We start from the raw sequence: 24,934 nt of genomic DNA, 5'->3' as shown, positions 1-24,934 counted from the left end.
CGATGGCTCCACGCAAAGAAAATGTAAATAAAGAAATAAATAAATGACTGGACGTTATGCAGCCGAAATGTTTAGAAGTAGTAGCTGAATGTGTGCGACTGCACGCCCGAAATTTAAGGGAGCGTATTTAAATTTGCTTGTTACTGTTCCATTAATGTAATTATATAATAATACATATTTTATATTTTGGCCGAGTTCGGCGGATTTTTAATTGTTTTACCGTTTCGTAGACTATGTGCAATTATAAAGTTTAAAATAAATTTTAATACGGAGATATCTGATTTTGACGGATTTTCAAATGTTTGCTCGATGTGTAAACAAAGTAATGACTGTAAATGTTTTAAAATAAATTTTATCTTTTCTTTATTTTTGTCAGAAAATATGGAGATATTTCAATTTAACGAATTTTTGGGTGTTGGTTTGACGGAAAAAATAATTACGTGTTGGCAACACTGCATAGAACAGTCATCTTACAAATTACAAATCGTCGTCCGTAAACAAAGTGTGTTGCTATGAGCAGATATTACTGTTGACGACCAATCTAGTAATAAATAATGTCGACAGATTCCGAAGACTCAGTCGAAGAAGAATATTTATCTTCTGGTAGTGATGAAGATGACGTAGTCAGCTCTGTAAATAACCTATCCGATGTACGTTAATAGTAATTGATTGTCATACACCATAACCTAAAATGTTGACATTTTTCTCGTACTGACATTTCTGTCATGCTTGATTTGTCTCATCAAGGAGTTGGAGTGCATGGGAATATCACTGACAAAGTATAGCAATGCAGATGAAAAACATAAGATGTTACAGTCCGTTTTACAAGCTGCCTGGAATCTACTTCAACTTCATCATTCAAAAATACAAGAGCTGCATCGTCCTGATGAAGTTATCTATCGCTTAAAGGATGACTGTAAAATATTGAGAGTAAGAGCTAAAACAATACTTACGCAGTGTATGAAAGGTTAACACTTTTCCTGAAAAAAAGTTATTTACTTTCTGTTACTAGCCATTGACAGTTTGCTTAACAATGTGGCTTTGACAGCCGTGCGCATTCATATGAAGCGTGTGACTGATCGTAAGTAAACTGATTTCGTATTGTGGGATTGCATCTTCATGTTTTCTGTACCGCTAAATATTCAAAGTCCTATAGTCAGAAGCTTTTAGCTTTGACTATTTAATCGTCGCATTGGGCGAAATGTCCAGAATGGAATCAAAAGACTAGGATATATAAACTGCTCGTCACACAGTCTATTTCTGGAGGTAAAGTACTTGAACTCTAGTCAAATTAATTTTAATAAAGCAGAACTCCCAAGAATACAGCAAAAAAATTGAAAAAAATTGTGGGTAATAGGAAGAAATTCTACAATAAAACCAAATGCAAAAAAGTCAGTTGAATGTGGGAAATGCCAAAGGAGTGTAAAACAAAGTATTAGACTGGCAGCTGTGTCTTCCTTGTTATCGAACATTCTCAAAGGAAAATTTTTCCGTATTTTCCTTATTGGTCACCTGCATATAGTTGAAATAACTTGTAATTTCTATGCAGACCTGTTACAGTCCTGTAAATTTTTACAGAACTCCATCTGTGCTAGTGGATGCCAAACAAGTTTTTTCACCTGCATTCTGAAAAAATGTATCTAAGATGCTATGTGTTACTGACTACGTATTAAGAATCCTTCTCCCTCTGTTCCTCTCATTAATTCATTTCCATGTTTGCTCTGCATTTCCAGAACACAACTGCAATGGTCTGTAATTTAACTGACTTATTCTTAATAAACTATTACATTTATCATGAGTGAATAGTGCTTGACTTGCCATAGAATTGTTAGGTCGGGGCTTTGGTGTGATGGGTGCTGTAGTTTTTTCCATGTGGGTGACTAGTGGCTTGGGAATAGGGGAAGTAAATGAGGCTCATCAGTGGTTTTGTAGGATTTGTGGTAGAGACAGGAAGCTACTAGAACAAGAGGGGAAAATTGCCGCCCTTCAGGCTGAGTTAGACAAGGCCAGGGGAGATCTTGACAGGTTAAGGAGGCAGAACAGTAAAGAGAGTTGGGTAGTGGCAACAGGAGGAACAGGTCTAGAATTTGACAGCTTTGTGATGAATGTGGAAAATAGATTTGACCTGTTGCTTCAGTTAGAAGCTGGCGAGCCTCAAGCAGGTGTAGACAGGGCACAACAAACTTTCAGCAGCAAATTGAAAAGTAAGAATGTAGGGAAATTAGTAAAGAGAAAGAAAGTGGTGTTGTTAGGTAGCTCCCATGGAAGAGGTGTTGGCCAACTTTTGCAGGATGAACTAGGATCAGAATACCAGGTCACCAATTTTTTTAAACCTAGTGCTGGTCTGAGCAGGTGACAGAGGATTTAGGATCACTTTGCAAAGATTTCACTAAGGAAGACACTGTTGTTATAGTGGGTGGGGCAGGTAACAGTATTGACAGAGATCCTGGTTACAGTATAGAGTGTGACCTGGCAAAGATTGCATCAGCATCGAAGCATACTATTGTTGAGTTTGTATCTGTTCTTGGGCGCCATGACTAACCTTATTTGAACTCTTCTGTCAAGAAAGTTCATTTGGAGCTGGAACAGCTGCTTATGTCGGGTGCAGGGTCACACATTGGTGTGGTTCCTGTTGATTCTCGCAATAGGTGGGATTATACTAGGCATGGCCTTCACCTCAACAGGAAGGGGAAGGGTAAACTGGCTGGAAAAATAGCAGGAAAGTTAAAGGGGGGAGGCACTGTCATGAGTGGTAAAATACCAGTGGTTATAGGGTTCAGAAAATACCCTTTTTTAGGGTAGGGAGGACAGAAAGAAAACAAATTTTAAGAGAGCTTAGAACTGAGACAAACCTTCAGTTTGAGAAAGAAACTAAAAAACATAATTCTAGCTTATTACATCAGCATAAACAACTATTGGTTAAGAATTTTCAACAGTCAGCAGACATTTTAACTCTACCCAATTTTAACTCAGTTAATGTGAAATGTCAGCTATCTTTATTGCATCAAAATATTTGAGGACTGAGAAATAAAATTACTATCGGCATAGAAGAATTAGAGTCTACAAACCCAGCTGACATAATCTGCCTCTCTGAACATCATGTGACCATTGGTATATAACTTTTAAGTGTTACAGGGTTTAGGTTAGCATCTCACTTTAGTGGATCAGAAATGGAGAAAGGAGAAGTTGCCACATTCATCAGGAACTGTCATAAATTTAAGAACATAGACATTCATAAATTTTGCCTAGAACAGCATATGGAAGCATGTGCAACAGAAGTAGAATTTCACAAAAATATCCTTCATAATATTAAGTGTATATCGAGCACCTGCAGGTAACTTTAATCTGTTTGTAAACCACCTTGAAGCTGTACTGGCTCATTTAACAACCAAAAACAAAGAAATAGTGATTGCTGGTGATTTCAGTGTAGATTTCCTTAAAGACTCTCCCAATAATAACTTATTTGAGTTAGTAACACTATCATTCAACGTAATTCCCACTGTTAAGTTCCCCACTAGGGTAGACAATTGCTCAAAAACCCATTGATAATATCTTTATAGAAAAGTCCAATGAACAAAATTATATTACAAAACCAATAGTCAATGGCCTCTCAGACCATGACATACAGTTCCTTCTGTTAAATGTTAATACTGAACAGGATATAAAACCTGTTAAATCTGAGCTCAAGAGGGTAATCAATAAGCCAAAAATTGATTATTTTAGGACACTCCTCAGACACATTCACTGGACTGATGTTTACAGTGCTCATGGCATGAATGAAAAATATAACACTTTTGCTAATAAAGTGCTTACCTTATTCGAACACTGTTTTCCCCCAAAACTAACCAAGGTTAGAGCAAAGTCTACAAAGAAGCCATGGATTACTCAAGGAATAAGGGTATCTTGTAAAACAAAAAGAAAACTGTATCTGTCAATCCGAAACAGTTCCGATGTTGATGCTATAGCACATTACAAGAAATACTTCAAAATATTAATGACTGCAATACGGACGTCAAAGTAAATATATTACAAGGAAGAGATAGTCATATCAGATAACAAAATAAGGACAGTATGGAATATAGTGAAGGAGGAGACCGGTAGAACAAGGCATGAAGGGGAACAAATAGCATTAAGAGTAAATGATACATTGGTGACAGTTGTGTATAGTGTTGCAGAACTTTTTAACAAACATTTTATAACTGTTACTGAAAAGATGGGGTTGTCAGGTTCGGAAGATACTGTTATAGAATACCTCAGACCAGACATTTAAAGTAACTTCCATAATATGAATTTGACCCTCACTACCCCCGCAGAAATAATGTCCATCATAAAATCTTTAAAATCAAAAACATCTAGTCGGTATGATGAAATATCAACAAAGTTAATTAAAGCATGTGATTCTGAGCTAAGTAACATATTAAGCTATCTGTGTAGCCAGTCGTTTATCAGTGGAGTATTTCCTGAATGGTTGAAATACGCTGAAGTTAAGCCACTGTTTAAGAAGGGAGATAAAGAAATAGCATCAAATTTCCGTCCAATTTCACTGCTGCCAGCATTCTCAAAACTTTTATAACCATCTTATCTCAAATAACATACTGTCAAAGTCACAGTTTGGATTTCTAAAGGGTTCTGATATTGAGAAGGCTATCTACACTTACAGTGAAAATGTGCTTAATTCATTAGACAAAAAATTGCAGGCAACTGGTATATTTTGTGATCTGTCAAAGGCATCTGACTGTGTAAATCACAATATCCTTTTAAGTAAATTAGAATATTATAGTGTAACAGGATATGCTGCAAAATGGTTCAAATCTTATATCTCTGGTAGGAAACAAAGGGTGTTATTAGGAAAGAGACATGTGTCAAACTATCAGGCATCATCCAACTTGGTTCGCACACTGGACTCGCATTCGGGAGGACGACGGTTCAATCCCGCGTCCGTCCATCCTGATTTAGGTTTTCCGTGATTTCCCTAAATCGCTCTAGGCAAATGTTGGGATGGTTCCTTTGAAAGGGCACGGCCGGCTTCCTTCCCCGTCCTTCCCTAATCCAATGAGACCTATGACCTCGCTGTTTGGTCTCTTCCCCCAAATAACCCAATCATCCAACTGGGAACTAATTACACACGAGGTTCCATTTTAGGGCCCTTACTTTTTCTTGTGTATATCAACAACCTTTCATCAATAGTCTTAGAAAGATCAGCTAATAAAATATTTGTGGACATTAATCGCTCGTTCCTAGCCAACTCTTTGTCACTGAACTTTGAGAAACACACTACATGCAGTTCAGAACTTGTAAGGGGTGTCTTACGAGTATATGTCTAATATACGATGACAAGCAGATAGAAGTAGTGGACAGTGTTAAATTCCTGGGATTACAGCCTGATAATAAATTCAACTGGGAGGAACACACCACAGAACTGCTGAAGAGTCTTAACAAAGCTCTATTTGCAGTGCGAATTGTGTCAGACATAGGGGATATAAAAATGAAAAAGCTGGCATACTATGCTTACTTTCATTCCATTATGTCATATGGGATTAGTTTTTGGCATACTTCATCAAGCCAAGCTAAAGTTTTCCGGGCACAAAAACGTGCAGTAAGAGTAGTATGTGGTGTGAACTCAAGAACATCCTGCAGAAGCCTGTTTAGGGAACTAGGGATACTAAGTACTGCTTCCCAATATATTTATTCCTTAATGAAATTTGTCATTCAAAATATATCACTTTTTCAAACCAACAGCTCGATTCATGGAATCAATTCTAGAAATAAGAATAATTTTCACAAGGATTTAAAGTCACTTAGTCTTGTACAAAAAGGTGTGCATTATTCAGGAACACACATTTTCAATAACTTACCAGCAGCCATAAAAAGCTTAACAACCAATGAAATTTAGTTTAAGAGAAGCCTAAAGGATTTATTGGTGTGCCATCTCCTCCTACTCCATTGATGAATTTCTCAGTAAAACCAACTGATATATATATAAGTACAATATAACTTCTGCACAATTTCAGTGCAGTAATGTGTTCATTGTAAGTGTGTGTGTGTGTGTGTGTGTGTGTGTGTGTACACACACACAATCTAACTTCTGCACCATTTCAGTGCAGTAATGCGTTCATTGTAAATAAGTATTATAGTAGTTGTATTACATGTTTATTACCTTATAAATAAATAAAAAACTTTTTTATTTAAAATTCAGTGCATTAGTATTTGTAAAATGACCCTTTCATATAGTGTTCATTAAAAAATGACGATCATTCCACTTGGGACCTGTGGAATGGTACATTAGCTTATTTGTTTTGGTTGTAAATAGTTGTCATGTATTGTTGTTTTTCTGACATGTTCCACATCCTGGAGGACCTCCTCACTACGGATCAATTGGAATGAAAGTAAATCTAATCTAATCTGATATCTGCCTTCAGTATGTCCTGTGTTTTGCAAGGTTGTTCTAATAGCGTTGTTTAGACACTGTATTGTTCCACACTCACAGCACGTCTCCATGAGTTGAAAGGATGACCCCATTTGCGCAAGTTGATCTTGCAGTGAGCGACACCCAATCTAAAATGACTGAGCCGTTCGGAGTGGGGGAGCGGTTCTAGGCACTACAGTCTGGAACTGTGCGACTGCTAAGGTCGCAGGTTCGAATCCTGCCTCAGGCATGATGTGTGTGATATCCTTAGGTTAGTTAGGTTTAAGTAGTTCTAAGTTCTAGGGGACTGATGACCTCAGAAGTTAAGTCCCATAGTGCTCAGAGCCATTAAAATGACTGAATGATAGCCCAACAGGATAGGGTAAATCATTTCTTGGGGCTCATCCAAGAATGTCCAGTGGCATCTCCCTCTTCCATTTCGTGATGCTGTTAGACTCAAGTGTTCCCTCCAGTGGCTGAGTCCTAATAGTGAAGCTTTTTGTAGATTTCAATTGACAGACAACAGTTTGATGATCATGCAGTGGATTGCAGGGATCACTGTTCTGCTTCAACCTCTTCGCATTGGCAGCAACAGCACTTCTGACAGTGGAGGGAGCTGTTCCAACAATTTAGTAGAATTTGTTAATGGTGTTGGCTTCATACATCCCGAAAAGATTTGAGTAGTCTCATTCAGTGCTTGGAGTGAGCAGTATACTTCACACAGGTAAATGTAAATGTCGTGTCACTAGGACCTCCTGTCGGGTAGTCCATTCGCCTGTGCAAGTCTTTCGATTTGATGCCACTTTGGAGACTTGCATATCGATGGGGATGAATTGATGATGATTAGGACAACACAACACCCAGTCCTTGAGTTGAGAAAATCTCCGACCCAGCTGGGAATCGAACCCGGGCCTTTAGAATTAACATTTTGTCACGCTGACCACTCAGCTTCCAGGTGTGGACTTCACACAAGTGAGAGGCATACTCCACAGGCAATACACACAAAGCAAGAGCAGAAGTTATCAGGACATGAGGACTAGCTCCCCAGGTGGTGACTACGTGCTTTCTCAAAATACTGTTCCTTGCACTGACCAACCTGGTCTAACAGCAATGTTTCTTCAAAGACAGTGTACAGTCAAGACTAACACGCAGATATGCAAGTGTTGGGCAATGTTGAAGTCATTTGTGTCACCATACGATGTCAAATTCTAACTGAGCTTCTCTATTCTGTGAGGAAATGCACACACCTGAGTCCTGTTCAGATTTGGGCTTAAATGATTGGCATATCAAACGCCAAGCAGATCCAATAATACAGTCAACTTTTCTTGAAATGAAATGTCTCGAGTGTTCTGTAATGGGCTAATCATTAGTATAATTTATTTTATTTATGAAAGAGCAGAGGAGTAAGCCCACTGCCTTGAAATAGGCTATTCTGTTGTATGCACCACCTGCTCTCCTTACTCAGAAGAGTGCCTCTGAGGGATGTTGGTTGGTAATCACTGGTGAGACAGTAAATTTTATGCAGCAACTTTCTGTGATTGATAGTGTCAGAGGCAGCTTTTAAATTGACAGATGTGACTCCAGTTACCTTACCCTGTCTGAAACTATCCGAAATGTGTTGAGCGAGGTTAAATATCCGATTGCAGCGTGATTTCCACATCGGAAACGAGCTTGTTGAGGAATGAACTTTCCATCAATTATGCTGTTAATTCAGTTAAGAATAAGATGTTCATTGATCTGGACACAGTGGCATATTGGACAAAAGCTTTTAAGGTCATTTGGCTCCTTAAAAGGCTTAAGCAATGCAACAATTCAAGCTTCCCTCCAAAGCCTCGGAATACAAAGCTTAGCTACACGATGATTCTCAACTTAAACAGCCATTTGTGTGTGGTCCAGTCAGGTCTTCTGTTATTATAGCAGGCATTAGTCACTGTGTTTTATTTTTACATTTCAGTCTGGAACTCTTGAAATTTTTGTGGTACATCTGTCTACACAAGAAGATAGGGAATCAGGAACTAGACAGAGTAGATCCACAGGAATTTAGTGGAAGTGACTGAAACTACCGCTAAAGATGACTCTGAAAGTCAAATATGAGAGTACTAGTATTCCTTGTCTTGCAGGTTACATTTTCTGTGTTCTGATAAAATAATTTCAGGAAATTTCTTATTTCGTTGTGTATTTCAATATATATATATGATGTGACTTACCAAATGAAAGTGCTGGCAGGTCGACAGATACACAAACAAACACAAACATACACACAAAATTCAAGCTTTCGCAACAAACTGTTGCCTCATCAGGAAAGAGGGAAGGAGAGGGAAAGACGAAAGGATGTGGGTTTTAAGGGAGAGGGTAAGGAGTCATTTTCCGCCCCCGGGATTGGAATGACTCCTTACCCTCTCCCTTAAAACCCACATCCTTTCTCTTTCCCTCTCCTTCCCTCTTTCCTGATGAGGCAACAGTTTGTTGCGAAAGCTTGAATTTTGTGTGTATGTTTGTGTTTGTTTGTGTATCTGTCGACCTGCCAGCACTTTCATTTGGTAAGTCACATCATCTATGTTTTTAGATATATTTTTCCTACGTGGAATGTTTCCCTTTATTATAACCATATCATTTTATATATATATATATATATATATATATATATATATATATATATGTGTGTGTGTGTGTGTGGATGGATATGTGTGTGTGTGCGCGAGTGTATACCCGTCCTTTTTTCCCCTTAAGGTAAGTCTTTCCGCTCCCGGGATTGGAATGACTCCTTACCCTCTCCCTTAAAACCCACATCCTTTCGTCTTTCCCTCTCCTTCCCTCTTTCCTGATGAGGCAACAGTTTGTTGCGAAAGCTTGAATTTTGTGTGTATGTTTGTGTTTATTTGTGTGTCTATCGACGTGCCAGCGCTTTCGTTTGGTAAGTCACATCATCTTTGTTTTTGGATATATTTTTCCCACGTGGAATGTTTCCCTCTATATATATATATATATATATATATATATATATATATATATATATATATATATATATATATACCTTTCATTTGGTAAGTCACATCATAGATATATATATATATATCTATGTGTGTGTGTGTGTGTGTGTGTGTGTGTGTGTGTGTGTGTCAGCTATGCTCTAGTTATTTTCCTTTTAGGATCTAGTGAGGAGACAATCCTTGTGTATCAGAAATACCATTAGCATCTACATTACATTGTGTTAATACTTGTTTGATAGATAGGGCATTTTGTAATGATATGGATGGTGTCGGTTTAACATAAGTTTTTTACGTGATATAATTAATTTTATTTTTGACACAATGTTTGACACGTGTTTAAAAATTCATCTTTAAATTTGTTTTTAAATGCTGCTTGGCTATCTGTCAGACTTTTAACGCTATTTGTTAAATGAGCAGACTTTTGTGGCAGCATAATCCACCCAGAGTAACGAAGTTCATCCTTTCTTCTAGTGTTGTAGCTATGCACTTTGCTTTTATTTTTCATTTGGTGTGAGTTATTGACAACAAATTTCCTAAGTGAATACATGTATTGTGAATACCCCTAGTTCCTTAATAAATGTTTGCAAGATTATCATGGGTAGGCTCCAGCTATTATTCTGATTACATGCATTTGTGCAGCGAATACTTTCTCTCTTAATGATTAATTACCTCAAAGTATGATGCCACATGAAAGCAATAGATGAAAATAGACATAGTAGGCTAATTTACTGATACATTTATCACCAAAATTTTGCAGTAATCCTAACAGCGTAAGTACCTAAACTCAAATGTTTCAGTAGATCATCAGTGTGTTTCTTCCACGTAAATTTCTCATCAATGCACACAATTTCTCATCAGTGCACACACCCAGAAATTTGGAATATTCTGCCTTAACCAAAGAGTTCTGTTCAAAGTCTATATTTATCAGTGGTCTTATACCATTTATTCTACTGAACTGTATATATCACATTTTTTCAAAATTTAGTGAGAGTCCAGTTGCTGAGAGCCACTTAATGATTTTCTGAAGGACATTATTTACACAATTTCTTCAGCTAATTCTTGTTTCTTGTGTGTGATTACACTTGTGTCATCAGCAAAAAGAACTAGCATCTTCATGAGTGCAGAGTGGCAAATCATTAATATATAGGGCTGTTATAACTAAAGTTAAACTTTCAAATCACTGTACAGATAACACCACTGGTCAGAATGACATGAAATTGCAGCGGTATATTCATAGAAGGGGGAAAACGTGTGGCAGAAGAAAAATAAATAGTTACAAAATGTAGCAGTAGATGGTGCTGTAAGCATCATAATTTAATAGTGGTCGACTACAAATGACAAATGAATCGTGCAACAATGCCTAAGGTGTACGTCGGACATTAAACAAACTTTACTACTCAGTGTGCATGGGTGTACAGGTGTGATACTGTTAGTTATGTAAGCCCAACCACTATGGCAAGGTCATATCACACTGGATGGGAAAAAATTGTTTTTTATTGTCCTGAGGCCAAAAACTGCATAAAAACATCAATCCAAATCAAATTGGATTATTAATTTCTGTGTGACTGACACAAAACATGTGCAGCAAGCTGTCAACTGTTTTCTGCAACAAGCTGAAATTGAGAAACAGCGTGTTCCACAACTGAACGAAGTGTTTCCAGGCTCACATTCAGAATGTGTTGCGCAATGCGTGTCTTCAGTGCAGCTAAGTTTGCAATCGGAATACTGAACACAAAATCTTTCAGATAGCCCCACAGCCGGAAGTCATACGGAATAAGATCAGGTGATTGGGACGGCCAGGCTGTAGGGAAGTGGTGGCTGATAATTCTAGCATTTCCGAAATGGCACTTCAGCAGCTGCTTAACTGGATTTTCGATGTGCGGAGGTGCGCCATCTTGCATACAAAATGTCCCGTCCACACACCCACGCTTTTGGAGAGCTGGAATGATGTGGTTGCACAAAAGACACTCGTAGCGCTTACCGGTGACGGTACAGGTAACAGGACCGGAAGCATCTGTCTCTTCGAAAAAATATGGCCCTGTGATAAATGATGCCATAAACCCGCACCACACAGTGACCTTTTCAGGATGAAGTGGTACTGGTTGATTTGCGTGTGGATTTTCCATTGCCCATATTCAACAATTCTGTGTATTGACACATCCTGTCAGATGGATGTGGGCTTTGTCTGTCCACAAAACCTTCCACTGCCAATCACTGTCCACTTCTATGTGAGCAAGACAGTCTAAAGCAAAGGTCTCTCTTATGCTGGCAGGTCGACAGGAAGCAACTCGTGCACATGGGTAATTTTGGATGGACAGTAAAGAAGGATGTTTTGTAGGATCTTATGCACCGTGCTCATGGGTATGACCAATGTGCACTACACGTTTGCACATTACCACTCGCCGCCTCCTGGATTACTGTGGCCACTGCTTCCACTGACATCAAATCAATTTGTTTTCTCCCTCTACCACTTTCCGAATCATTTTCTCCAGGCCCATGGCAGTCATTGGACCAACACCTTTTTTTCAAACCCTTTAGTGTCCGGAACATCTGCAGAGCGATGTGTGCACAGTCATTATTTTTGTAATACTGCTTTATAAACAGAGCACAATTCTGCATTGAGACAGTCATGGCAAACATCACAGACGCGAGAGGAGGAAAAGCCATGTACCTGGCATGTTTATACCAACTTCAATGGGTCGTGCGCATAGCAGGTGTTTTCATTTATGTATTCTGACACACACAGTACCATCCATTTCTGTTGATCACTTTTCACACTTTTTTCCCCCCATACATTTTCCCCCTTCCCCGATAATATTCCATTGTAATTTGATGTCATTGTGACCAGTGGTGTTATTTCTACAGTGTTTTGAAAGTTATAACTTTAATTATAATTACCATGTATATTAAGAACAGTAAGGGACTTTCAACTTATCCTTACTTACGGTGAATTTGTTTGGCAAAGAATGTGAGATAAAAAATCTGCTTATGAACAAAAACTGTTGTAATGTTAGAAATAAGAGTGAATTTTATTAATCCAAGTTTACTTTTATTTCAGGCAAAAGTAAATCATCTAAAGGAAATTATACTGAAGAAAGATAATCTTCTGCACATATCTGCAGAGGCAGAACGAAAGCTACATACAAAAAATGAAGAGCTTTCACGTGAACTCAAAAAGGAACAGAATGAAGTAAGTGTCTGTGGTAGTCAAGATTTACCTTTAAGGCTGGCACTATGTCATAGTCATTACTATAATCAGCGATTTCACATCTAATGTGGGATAAAAGCCGTCTAATGACTTTTCCATTCATTACAGTTTTCAGCAATGTACGTGTTTGTCATTTCTGTATTATTTTATTTTATTTTTTTATGTAGTCAATGCTCCTTCAATTAGATCACTCTCTTGGTGTGCTCTTATCTCTTGGAATTCAGCCAAGAACTTCCTTGATCCATCTGACACCCACTTACTTGTTTGTCACACCACATGCAGTTCATTTTAATTATTATAATTTGTTCCCATAATCCATTTCTCTCTTTGTTTTCTTTCCTAGAAACTCTCAACATGCATATCTCTGTCCTCAATATTTTGGGTGCTGTCTACCTCTGTAGACAGTCTGTAAATATCCTAGTAAGTTCCTTTTGTATTGATTTGTATTTGGCTTTATATTCAGCAGTCTTTCCTTTCTTTTTACCTGGAATGCTTTCAAACACTTCATCGGGCAATGCTTCCAGAATATAATTTTCATTATTCATTATTTGTGTTTCTCGTTCATTTCTTGAAATCTACAATAATTTAAAAAAATTTTCAAATGCTTTTATAGTTTACCCCCTGTTGTTAGTTACAGTGCCATCTGTGATGTCAACTGCTGAAATCTACATTTACCAAATATAATTTTCTGTTTTGTTTCCTTTATACTCTTTTTCTTTCAAATATCTATTGTACCAAATTTTCTTTCTATCTTCTTATGTTCATTCAGAACTATTTCCATGCCTTTTTTATTTAATTTGTCATATTCTAACTTATTCCTAGTATTGTGTGCTATAAAAGCTCTGGCCTTGTCTTCAATTGTTGTTTAGTTCATTTGAAATTTTCTTTTTTGTTGCCATCTTAATACCTGCAACACAGTTTGCTGTTTGCTCAAGTGCATTTGTAAAGTAACTATCTTTCTCAAAACCTTCATTTTCTAAGATGCTCTACTTTTAGCTTAATTTAATGTGGTACACCTTTCAGAAGTTGTTACCAGTAGAATACAACATTTCAGCTCTCACCTGTGATGTTAGAATGGCAATTATGGCGCTGTACAATTAGCTATTTTAACTATCAAAGTTTCAGGACATCCATGGGAATTTTGGGTTGGGATGCTCAATTTTAAAGCCTGCAAACATAATAAAAAACTAGAAGATACCAGATCAAAATGGAATGTACATATAACTACAGAATGCCAAAAGTATAAAAAAAAAGGATTGTCATAACACTTTCATTGCTTTTGCTAATCCACAATCTTACTGCTACCTTCCAAGCTAACTGAGCCTTCAGCATATGCAACCCATCAGTGCATCACCACAGGTCAAGGGCAATGTTCGATAAGAGTCGTCAGCTTTGTCCAGTGATGTAATGTTAATGGCTGCTGTCATGCTACCTTTCAGTGCATATATTCACAGTTTTGTTGTTAGTTGATGAAGCCAACAAATGTGAAAATAATAATAACAACAACAAAACACTGGTTGTGGTGAGACATCAGTCTGTAGCTTGACACAAGATATAGGTTAGGTTGGAAAGTAACAGTGGTTGTGAGTTAGTAAAGCCAATGAATGTGGTACTAAGAAACTCTGGTTCTGGTGAGAGAGTCGTCTGTAGCTTAAAAAAAAAAAAAAAAAATAAATAAATAAATAAAAATAAAAAAAAAAAGCCACACACAGTAACATCATTTTATAGTTACCATATTGTTTACAGTGTGTCTCTGTTCTTAAACAAATCTACATTTTGACTCCCTGTCTGATTATGTTTGTTTCTTTCTATTTTTTTAACAAAAATCTATTCCTATTCTATGTCCTATGTACGCATGGTCACACTTAAATCAATATATTTTTTTCAAAAACTGTTTGATATTACACATTTTTAAGAAGAACTTAGAGTGTAAAGTAATTTCTTATAGCTCCATGGATATAATGCTGAAAATTTGTGCTTATGAATTTTTAATAGCTATGACATTACTTGTAAAATTTAAAATGAATAAACATGGGGTGCACACAACAGATAATAATTGATGTATGAATAGTTCATCTTAATGACTAATAATTTCATTGCTCTGCAAATGATATGAACTGTTGTACAATTTTTCTCGACAACGGCTACTCTCTACCCTCCTTAATATTACCTGTTGTGTGGGCCTCACATTATTCATTTTAAACTTTACAAGTAGTCTCATAACTATTAAAAAGTTCACAAGCACAGATTTTCAGGTCTATCTGTGTGGGGTTAGGAATCTGTAAGAAGTTAATGCTAGATGACTATACTGAGTCGAAGTATGCAACATTCACTAGTCATCCCATCAATACAATGAGAGGGGTTTCTATGCACAAAGCAAACAGAACTAACCTTATTGGTAACTCATCTGCAGCTTATTGGTAAATCATCCACGTGCTGGTGCCACTTCAGTTTGTTATCTGTTTGGATGGCTAACAATGCAACCCATAGAGTTTCATGCCATGTGGCATCATCTCTGCTGCTTGTAGCCATAGGTCATTTTTATTTGTCTGGAATTAAATGTATATTAATCTGTTTCTTGTGATGTGCATAATTACAATATCAGAAGGAAAAATGAGATTACGGAAGTGTCCGATTCCATCCGTCTGATTTGATCCATGATGTCATCAGTATAGCGGAAATGGCTATTCTAAGCGTCTCCAACATGGCGCCTATGATGCTACTACATACACACGGCAACAAACACAAAAATACGTATAAATAAGACAACAACATCTTCCTCCAAAAATACAATCAAACTAACGGTCCACCTGTGGGAAATTGAGAGTTTTAGGGAAGGGACAAGTTAAATATAACAGTAAAAGAAAGACACACCACAACCCCAAAACACACAGAAAAAAAAGAAGAAAAAAAACTAAAATCTACAGGATTCGGACTCTTTCCTTGACCTATATAGGTCATTTCAGCTGATGATACCAAAACACCCAATGCCTACAGCATAAACTACAAAAATTGGAATCAGACATTTCCCTTGACCACAGCTGATGATACCAAAACACCAATACCTACATATAAAACTACAAAAATTGGAATCGATCATTTCCCTTTACCTACATAGTTTGATGCAAAAAAAAAAAAAACCACCACCTACAACTATGAAAAGCAAAACCAAAATCACAACACCTCAAAAACTCAAAAGTCAAACATCACTACATAAATTAAAGCACATTCAATACACAATAAATACACAAAACATTACAACTCGAGAAACCGCGCGCGCGCTCACACACACACACACACACACACACACACACACACACACACACAGAGAGAGAGAGAGAGAGAGAGAGAGAGCAGATGGGTGGAATCAGACACTTCTGTTGACCTGGTAAAAAGGCATTCATTATTCCACATTGAGGGTGTCTTGAGTCCAAAAATGGGTGAACAGTGCAGTAACTAAAATTTTTGAAAACTTGCCCAGTGATACAAAATGTCTTACAGTCAGCAAAGTAAAATTTGAAAACAAAGTTTCTGCTTGACATTGTCTTCTATTCAGAAGAAGGATTTCTGTTTTAATCTGTAAAAGCTATTGGATAGACATAACTAATTCACACCTGTGTATTTAATAATAATAATAATAATAATAACAATAAAGCAAAAAACCTTATAAATCTTCAGCAGGTAGTCATTTTTAGCAATTAATTTGCGTTATGAATGTAAAATGACTATTTCCACATCGTTGTTATGATGTATCATGCAAATGATCCATGGAACATGAAACTAACTAAGTTTGGATTTGTTTGGGCCCTTTGTCAATATACTTTTAACCTCAGCAAACATCACAGTGTTTGTAAAGTACTCTGGTGCGTTTATTAAACTGAGAATATAGGTGAAGAACAGGCATGGACCAAGTACCATACACTGGGGAACGCTATAATTAATATGATCCAGTTTATGTTGTTGTTGTTGTTGAGATATGATTCCCTCTTATTTTCTTTAGTAAAATGTTATAATCTATGTAGCCGAAGGCCTTGGCAAGGTCATATAAATGATGACCAAATAATTTTTCTGTCTTATTTCTGCAATATCTGAGACCACCTAGTGCTTCATATATAGGTCCTTAATGGAAGCGAAACACAATCAAGGCTTGAGTGCTTCTAAATATCAGAGCCTTGAATCAACACAACCAGTTGACAGTTCAGCAGGGACCATGTGTCGGTGTTGTCACTCTCCTCGTACAGTTTTTTTTTTTTTTTTTTTTTTTGCCTACTTGATGTTAACTGAATTCTTCTGCAGCGTATTTTTATTTTCATACAATGAAGGGTTTGTATTATTGACTAACTTATTCAGTTAGTGACTTTTCAGAGCTATTAGAACATTGGAGAATCCAGAATTACGGCTCTCCAACAGAACAGTTTACCTGCTGCACAACTTATGTACCTGTTAAGTTTCTTATATGTACACAATAAGGTTACAGTGCCGGTAGGCAAACTACGGTTATCTTGACTATGTCACTCTTTTCGAGTTTGGTCAGTTGTGGTTAACATGGTGGCTGGAGAGGAGAAAGAGAGAGAGAGAGCTGTTACTAAAAGTAATGCTTCTGATGGCAATAACTGTTATCTTTCTCTTTATTTATTTAAGTAAATTTTTGTTAGCCGATCCCAGTCCAGAAGGTATTTTGCTGCCCTGTTATATAATGAGGAACACATGTATGTTTTTGTGATAACTCCCATTTTTTGCTTGCAAGGGTAATCTTGTCTTAGAATACCAAATACGCCTTGCACCAAACATTTTTCTTACAGTCATTACACCAGGCACTGGATAAAATATAAGAGGAAGTCCTTTAATGATTGTAATTTTATAATACAAGAATACATATCTTTAAAAAACACACATTGAAATAGTTACTTGACAAACAATAATTCTTTAACAGTGTACTATAGAGCTGTTGTGTGTCTGTGCCTCTGTTAGTGTGTATCATGCAACAACAGTGAGATAATGAAATTGTCAACTAATTCAGCGCAAGTACATATCTGTATATAGCCTCGTCATAAAGGACTTGGCTATATCTAAGTGTGTAACAATGATTGCCATTGTGACAATCTGACAATCACAAGTCGGCATGCTAGATACGTTTTGGGGCCACTTGGAATTGTTCAGTAACATCACATCAAAAGTCGTGTGCTGTTAGCACATTATTATTTAATGCAGATGCAGCACTGATAGAGTTTTTTTGTAACCACATCTGAATATTATTTAGTTAAATCTAAATCAGTTGCAAATACTAAAGACTTTTTATTAAGACTGTTTTTTGACCAAAATGTTTTACAGTATAGCACTGAACACTAACAAAAGATAAACCAAAATATTGATTAACTAAAAGCATTTCAGTTTGCAAATTGAAGGTGCTCATGCACACACCAAATAGAACTTATGCTGACTCTGGGCTGGTCAGTTTGGTGGTTTCTTTCTCTCTGCCAACTGTCATTGTTGCTATTCGGGTGCTGATGTCCAAAGCTTTACTTGTGACAGATTGTGCTGTTGTTGTGGCATTCACTGTGGCAAACATAAAGCATAAATAGACTAGTGGAATACAGGTACTAGTTGATAAACACTTAGCTCAGGAATACGGATTTGGAAGTGCATCAGTACAAAACATTAAAAAGAACAGTGACACCATTACAAAATTTGTAAGTGTATTTGACTGTGAGCATAGATGTTTGCACAGAAAAAGGTTGAGAATGGCAGGAAATCAGGATTTAGACATTGCACAAAGCTTGTAATAAGCTCCTTTTGTATCCTAACTAGGTGGGCTTATAAGAGTACCTTCAGAATTTAAAGGAAGCAGTCAGGAAAATATCCATGACTGACTCAAATGTGATGTTGTTGACCCTGGCTAACAAGCATTTACTGATTGAATAATTGCCATTGTCATCAATGGGCAAGACCATTGCAACAACTTGGACTAGTGTAGGGACAATGGCTGTGCTGAAAAAGGATCATCTTTTTAGGAAACTTTTCACTGCACCGAGACAGCTATGGTATAGTTAGAACAGGAAGAAGAAAGTGACACTGTCCAGTTGCCATCTTTAAAACATTACAAAGATTTAGCTGCAAAAAATGAGCCTCATCTTTTAAGCAAAAACAAAATTTAATTTCTTTTCCTATGTGTAGGTATACAGGGTGTCTCAAAAGCACGCTAATACTTCAACGTGTAAAAGCAACCAAAATAATTAAGGTATTCACAACATGTTTGGCTTGTGTTACACGCTGTCTCACGAAGCTTTTATGTCATTCAATCAATTTCAACATATGCAACTTTTGTGGCACATAAAACATCCAGTCTAGTTCTGTCCTCTCTAGGCACATCAGCTATGGCAGTGTCAGCAACAATTTGGTTTTTATATATATAGAGGGAAACATTCCACGTGGGAAAAATATATCTAAAAACAAATATGATGTGACTTACCAAACGAAGCGCTGGCAGGTCGATAGACACACAAACTAACACACACAAACACACCAAACCAACAAACACATCCGCCAGGCCCCAATCTCACTAATTTCAATTTGCCGCCGCTCATACCTCACCTGCCTTTCAACAACATCTTTGCCTCTACTTCCGCCTCGACTGACATCTCTGCCCAAACTCTTTGCCTTTACAAATGTCTGCTTGTGTCTGTGTATGTGTGGATGGATATGTGTGTGAGTGCGAGTGTATGCCTGTCCTTTTTTCCCCCAAGGTAAGTCTTTCCGCTCCCAGGATTGGAATGACTCCTTACCCTCTCCCTTAAAAACCCACATCCTTTCGTCTTTCCCTCTCCTTCCCTCTTTCCTGATGAAGCAACAGTTTGTTGCGAAAGCTTGAATTTCGTGTGTATGTTTGCATTTGTTTGTGTGTCTATCGACCTGCCAGCACTTTCGTTCGTTAAGTCACATCATCTTTGTTTTTAGATATATTTTTCCCACATGGATATATATATATAAAGTGCTGCCAGGTCGATAGACACACAAACATACACACAAAATTCTAGCTTTCGCAACCAACGGTTGCCTCATCAGGAAAGAGGGAAGGAGAGGGAAAGACGAAAGGATTTGGGTTTTAAGGGAGAGGGTAAGGAGTCATTCCAATCCCGGGAGCGGAAAGACTAACCTTAGGGGGAAAAAAGGACGGGTATACACTCGCGCGCACACACACACATATCCATCCACACATATACAGACACAAGCAGACATATTTAAAGACGTCACACACACACAAAATTCAAGCTTTCGCAACAAACTGTTGCCTCATCAGGAAAGAGGGAAGGAGAGGGAAAGACGAAAGGATGTGGGTTTTAAGGGAGAGGGTAAGGAGTCATTCCAATCCCGGGAGCGGAAAGACTTACCTTAGGGGGAAAAAAGGACGGGTATACACTCGCGCACACACACACATATCCATCCACACATATACAGACACAAGCAGACATATTTAAAGACAAAGAGTTTGGGCAGAGATGTCAGTCGAGGCAGAAGTGCAGAGGCAAAGATGTTGTTGAATGACAGGTGAGGTGTGAGTGGCGGCAACTTGAAATTAGCGGAGATTGAGGCCTGGTGGATAACGGGAAGAGAGGATATATTGAAGAGCAAGTTCCCATCTCCGGAGTTAGGATAGGTTGGTGTTAGTGGGAAGTATCCAGATAACCCGGACGGTGTAACACTGTGCCAAGATGTGCTGGCCGTGCACCAAGGCATGTTTAGCCACAGGGTGATCCTCATTACCAACAAACACTGTCTGCCTGTGTCCATTCATGCGAATGGACAGTTTGTTGCTGGTCATTCCCACATAGAATGTGTCACAGTGTAGGCAGGTCAGTTGGTAGATCACGTGGGTACTTTCACACGTGGCTCTGCCTTTGATCGTGTACACCTTCCGGGTTACAGGACTGGAGTAAGTGGTGGTGGGAGTGTGCATGGGACAGGTTTTACACCGGGGGCAGTTGCAAGGGTAGGAGCCAGAGGGTAGGGAAGGTGGTTTGGGGATTTCATAGGGATGAACTAAGAGGTTACGAAGGTTAGGTGGACGGCGGAAAGACACTCTTGGTGGAGTGAGGAGGATTTCATGAAGGATGGATCTCATTTCAGGGCAGGATTTGAGGAAGTCGTATCCCTGCTGGAGAGCCACATTCAGAATCTGATCCAGTCCCGGAAAGTATCCTGTCACAAGTGGGGCACTTTTGTGGTTCTTCTGTGGGAGGTTCTGGGTTTGAGAGGATGAGGAAGTGGCTCTGGTTATTTGTTTCTCTACCAGGTCGGGAGGGTAGTTGCGGGATGCGAAAGCTGTTGTCAGGTTGTTGGTGTAATTCTTCAGGGATTCCGGACTGGAGCAGATTCGTTTGCCACGAAGACCTAGGCTGTAGGGAAGGGACCGTTTGATGTGGAATGGGTGGCAGCTGTCGTAATGGAGGTACTGTTGCTTGTTGGTGGGTTTGATGTGGACGGACGTGTGAAGCTGGCCATTGGACAGGTGGAGGTCAACATCAAGGAAAGTGGCATGGGATTTGGAGTAGGACCAGGTGAATCTGATGGAACCAAAGGAGTTGAGGTTGGAGAGGAAATTCTGGAGTTCTTCTTCACTGTGAGTCCAGATCATGAAGATGTCATCAATAAATCTGTACCAAACTTTGGGTTGGCAGGCCTGGGTAACCAAGAAGGCTTCCTCTAAGCGACCCATGAATAGGTTGGCGTACGAAGGGGCCATCCTGGTACCCATGGCTGTTCCCTTTAATTGTTGGTAGGTCTGGCCTTGAAAAGTGAAGAAGTTGTGGGTCAGGATGAAGCTGGCTAAGGTAATGAGGAAAGAGGTTTTAGGTAGGGTGGCAGGTGATCGGCGTGAAAGGAAGTGCTCCATCGCAGCGAGGCCCTGGACGTGCGGGAAATTTGTGTATACGGAAGTGGCATCAATGGTTACAAGGATGGTTTCTGGGGGTAACGGACTGGGTAAGGATTCCAGGCGTTCAAGAAAGTGGTTGGTGTCTTTGATGAAGGATGGGAGACTGCACGTAATGGGTTGAAGGTGTTGATCTACGTAGGCAGAGATACGTTCTGTGGGGGCTTGGTAACCAGCTACAATGGGGCGGCCGGGATGATTGGGTTTGTGTTCTCTTCAATATATCCTCTCTTCCCGTTATCCACCAGGCCTCAATCTCTGCTAATTTCAAGTTGCCGCCACTCACACCTCACCTGTCATTCAACAACATCTTTGCCTCTGCACTTCTGCCTCGACTGACATCTCTGCCCAAACTCTTTGTCTTTAAATATGTCTGCTTGTGTCTGTATATGTGTGTGTGTGTGCGCGCGAGTGTATACCCGTCCTTTTTTCCCCCTAAGGTAAGTCTTTCCGCTCCCGGGATTGGAATGACTCCTTACCCTCTCCCTTAAAACCCACATCCTTTCGTCTTTCCCTCTCCTTTGCTGATGAGGCAACAGTTTGTTGCGAAAGCTTGAATTTTGTGTGTATGTTTGTGTTTGTTTGTGTGTCTGTCGACCTGCCAGCACTTTCATTTGGTAAGTCACATTATCTTTGTTTTAGATGATTTGACTTACCGAACGAAAGCGCTGGCAGGTCGATAGACACACAAACAAACACAAACACACACACAAAATTCAAGCTTTCGCAACAAATTGTTGCCTCATCAGGAAAGAGGGAAGGAGAGGGAAAGACGAAAGGATGTGGGTTTTAAGGGAGAGGGTAAGGAGTCATTCCAATCCTAGGAGCGGAAAGACTTACCTTAGGGGGAAAAAAGGACAGGTATACACTCGCACACACACACATATCCATCCACACATCCATGGTGTCTGTATATGTGTGGATGGATATGTGTTGTGTGCGAGTGTATACCTGTCCTTTTTTCCCCCAAGGTAAGTCTTTCCGCTCCCGGGATTGGAATGACTCCTTACCCTCTCCCTTAAAACCCACATCCTTTCGTCTTTCCCTCTCCTTCCCTCTTTCCTGATGAGGCAACAGTTTGTTGCGAAAGCTTGAATTTTGTGTGTGTGTGACGTCTTTAAATATGTCTGCTTGTGTCTGTATGTGTGGATGGATATGTGTGTGTGTGCGAGTGTATACCCGTCCTTTTTTCCCCCTAAGGTAAGTCTTTCCGCTCCCGGGATTGGAATGACTCCTTACCCTCTCCCTTAAAACCCACATCCTTTCGTCTTTCCCTCTCCTTCCCTCTTTCCTGATGAGGCAACAGTTTGTTGCGAAAGTTTGAATTTTGTGTGTATGTTTGTGTTTGTTTGTGTGTCTGTCGACCTGCCAGCACTTTCATTTGGTAAGTCACATCATCTTTGTTTTTACATATATTTTTCCTACGTGGAATGTTTCCCTTAACCTATATATATATATATATATATATATATATATATATATATATATATATATATATATATATATATATAGAGAGAGAGAGAGAGAGAGAGAGAGAGAGAGAGAGAGAGAGAGGGAAACATTCCACGTAGGAAAAATATATCTAAAAACAAAGATGATGTGACTTACCAAATGAAAGTGCTGGCAGGTCGACAGACACACAAACAAACACAAACATACACACAAAATTCAAGCTTTCGCAACAAACTGTTGCCTCATCAGGAAAGAGGGAAGGAGAGGGAAAGACGAAAGGATGTGGGTTTGAAGGGAGAGGGTAAGGAGTCATTCCAATCCCGGGAGCGGAAAGACTTACCTTAGGGGGGAAAAAGGACGGGTATACACTCGCACACACACACATATCCATCCGCACATACAGACACAAGCAGTGTACCACCAATGTATAGATGTCCACAAGGTTGGTTGCTTCCTGTGGTGTGTTTGGAAGTTTATTTTAATCTGCATATCTGAGTAAACCATTCCACACTCTGAGCCTTCATTGTCATTATGCTTCACTCACAACAACCTGAAACACACACAAACAAATCTACATGATTTTTGTCAGTCACATGGTATAAATATCTTAATTAGTTTGGTTACTATAACACATTGAAGTCGCAGCATACCTTCTGAGACACCCTGTACTCTAATGGCCATTTTTGATCTTTTCAAAATAAACTATATAGTTAGACTTGTGATACAAAATACAGGGCTATTACAAATGATTGAAGCGATTTCATAAATTCACTGTAGCTCCATTCATTGACATATGGTCACGACACACTACAGATACGTAGAAAAACTCATAAAGTTTTGTTCGGCTGAAGCCGCACTTCAGGGTTCTGCTGCCAGAGCCCTCGAGAGCGCAGTGAGACAAAATGGCAACAGGAGCCGAGAAAGCGTATGTCGTGCTTGAAATGCACTCACATCAGTCAGTCATAACAGTGCAACGACACTTCAGGACGAAGTTCAACAAAGATCCACCAACTGCTAACTCCATTCGGCGATGGTATGCGCAGTTTAAAGCTTCTGGATGCCTCTGTAAGGGGAAATCAACGGGTCGACCTGCAGTGAGCAATGAAACGGTTGAACGCGTGTGGGCAAGTTTCACGCGTAGCCCGCGGAAGTCGACGAATAAAGCAAGCAGGGAGCTAAACGTACCACAGCCGACGGTTTGGAACATCTTACGGAAAAGGCTAAAGCAGAAGCCTTACCGTTTACAATTGCTACAAGCCCTGACACCCGATGACAAAGTCAAACGCTTTGAATTTTCGGCGCGGTTGCAACAGCTCACGGAAGAGGATGCGTTCAGTGCGAAACTTGTTTTCAGTGTTGAAGCAACATTTTTTCTTAATGGTGAAGTGAACAGACACAATGTGCGTATCTGGGCGGTAGAGAATCCTCACGCATTCGTGCAGCAAATTCGCAATTCACCAAAAGTTAACGTGTTTTGTGCAATCTCACGGTTTAAAGTTTACGGCCCCTTTTTCTTCTGCGAAAAAAACGTTACAGGACACGTGTATCTGGACATGCTGGAAAATTGGCTCATGCCACAACTGGAGACCGACAGCGCCGACTTCATCTTTCAACAGGATGGTGCTCCACCGCACTTCCATCATGATGTTCGGTATTTCTTAAACAGGAGATTGGAAAACTGATGGATCGGTCGTGGTGGAGATCATGATCAGCAATTCATGTCATGGCCTCCACGGTCTCCCGACTTAACCCCATGCGATTTCTTTCTGTGGGGTTATGTGAAAGATTCAATGTTTAAACCTCCTCTACCAAGAAACGTGCCAGAACTGCGAGCTCGCATCAACAATGCTTTCGAACTCATTGATGGGTACATGCTGCGCCGAGTGTGGGAGGAACTTGATTATCGGCTTGATGTCTGCCGAATCACTAAAGGGGCACATATCGAACAT

At 39.2% G+C, this 24,934-nt stretch overlaps 1 protein-coding gene across 1 annotated transcript in view; it reads left to right on the top strand.

Moving 5' to 3' along the window:
• Positions 1-475: 475 nt before the first annotated feature.
• LOC126204463 (uncharacterized) overlaps positions 476-24,934 on the top strand; it is a 51,034-nt gene continuing 26,575 nt past the window's right edge. The window contains exons 1-3 of the mRNA XM_049938850.1: positions 476-650; positions 748-930; positions 12,455-12,586. Coding sequence (XP_049794807.1) covers positions 555-650; positions 748-930; positions 12,455-12,586 — 411 coding nt within the window. The 5' untranslated portion in view covers positions 476-554. The remainder of the gene's footprint in view (positions 651-747; positions 931-12,454; positions 12,587-24,934) is intronic.

The sequence above is a fragment of the Schistocerca nitens genome, chromosome 9, assembly GCF_023898315.1.
Source record: "Schistocerca nitens isolate TAMUIC-IGC-003100 chromosome 9, iqSchNite1.1, whole genome shotgun sequence".
Lineage (NCBI taxonomy): Eukaryota > Metazoa > Arthropoda > Insecta > Orthoptera > Acrididae > Schistocerca > Schistocerca nitens.
The sequence above is the reverse complement of the archived record's forward strand: the minus strand, read 5'-3'. Positions and strand labels throughout refer to the sequence as shown.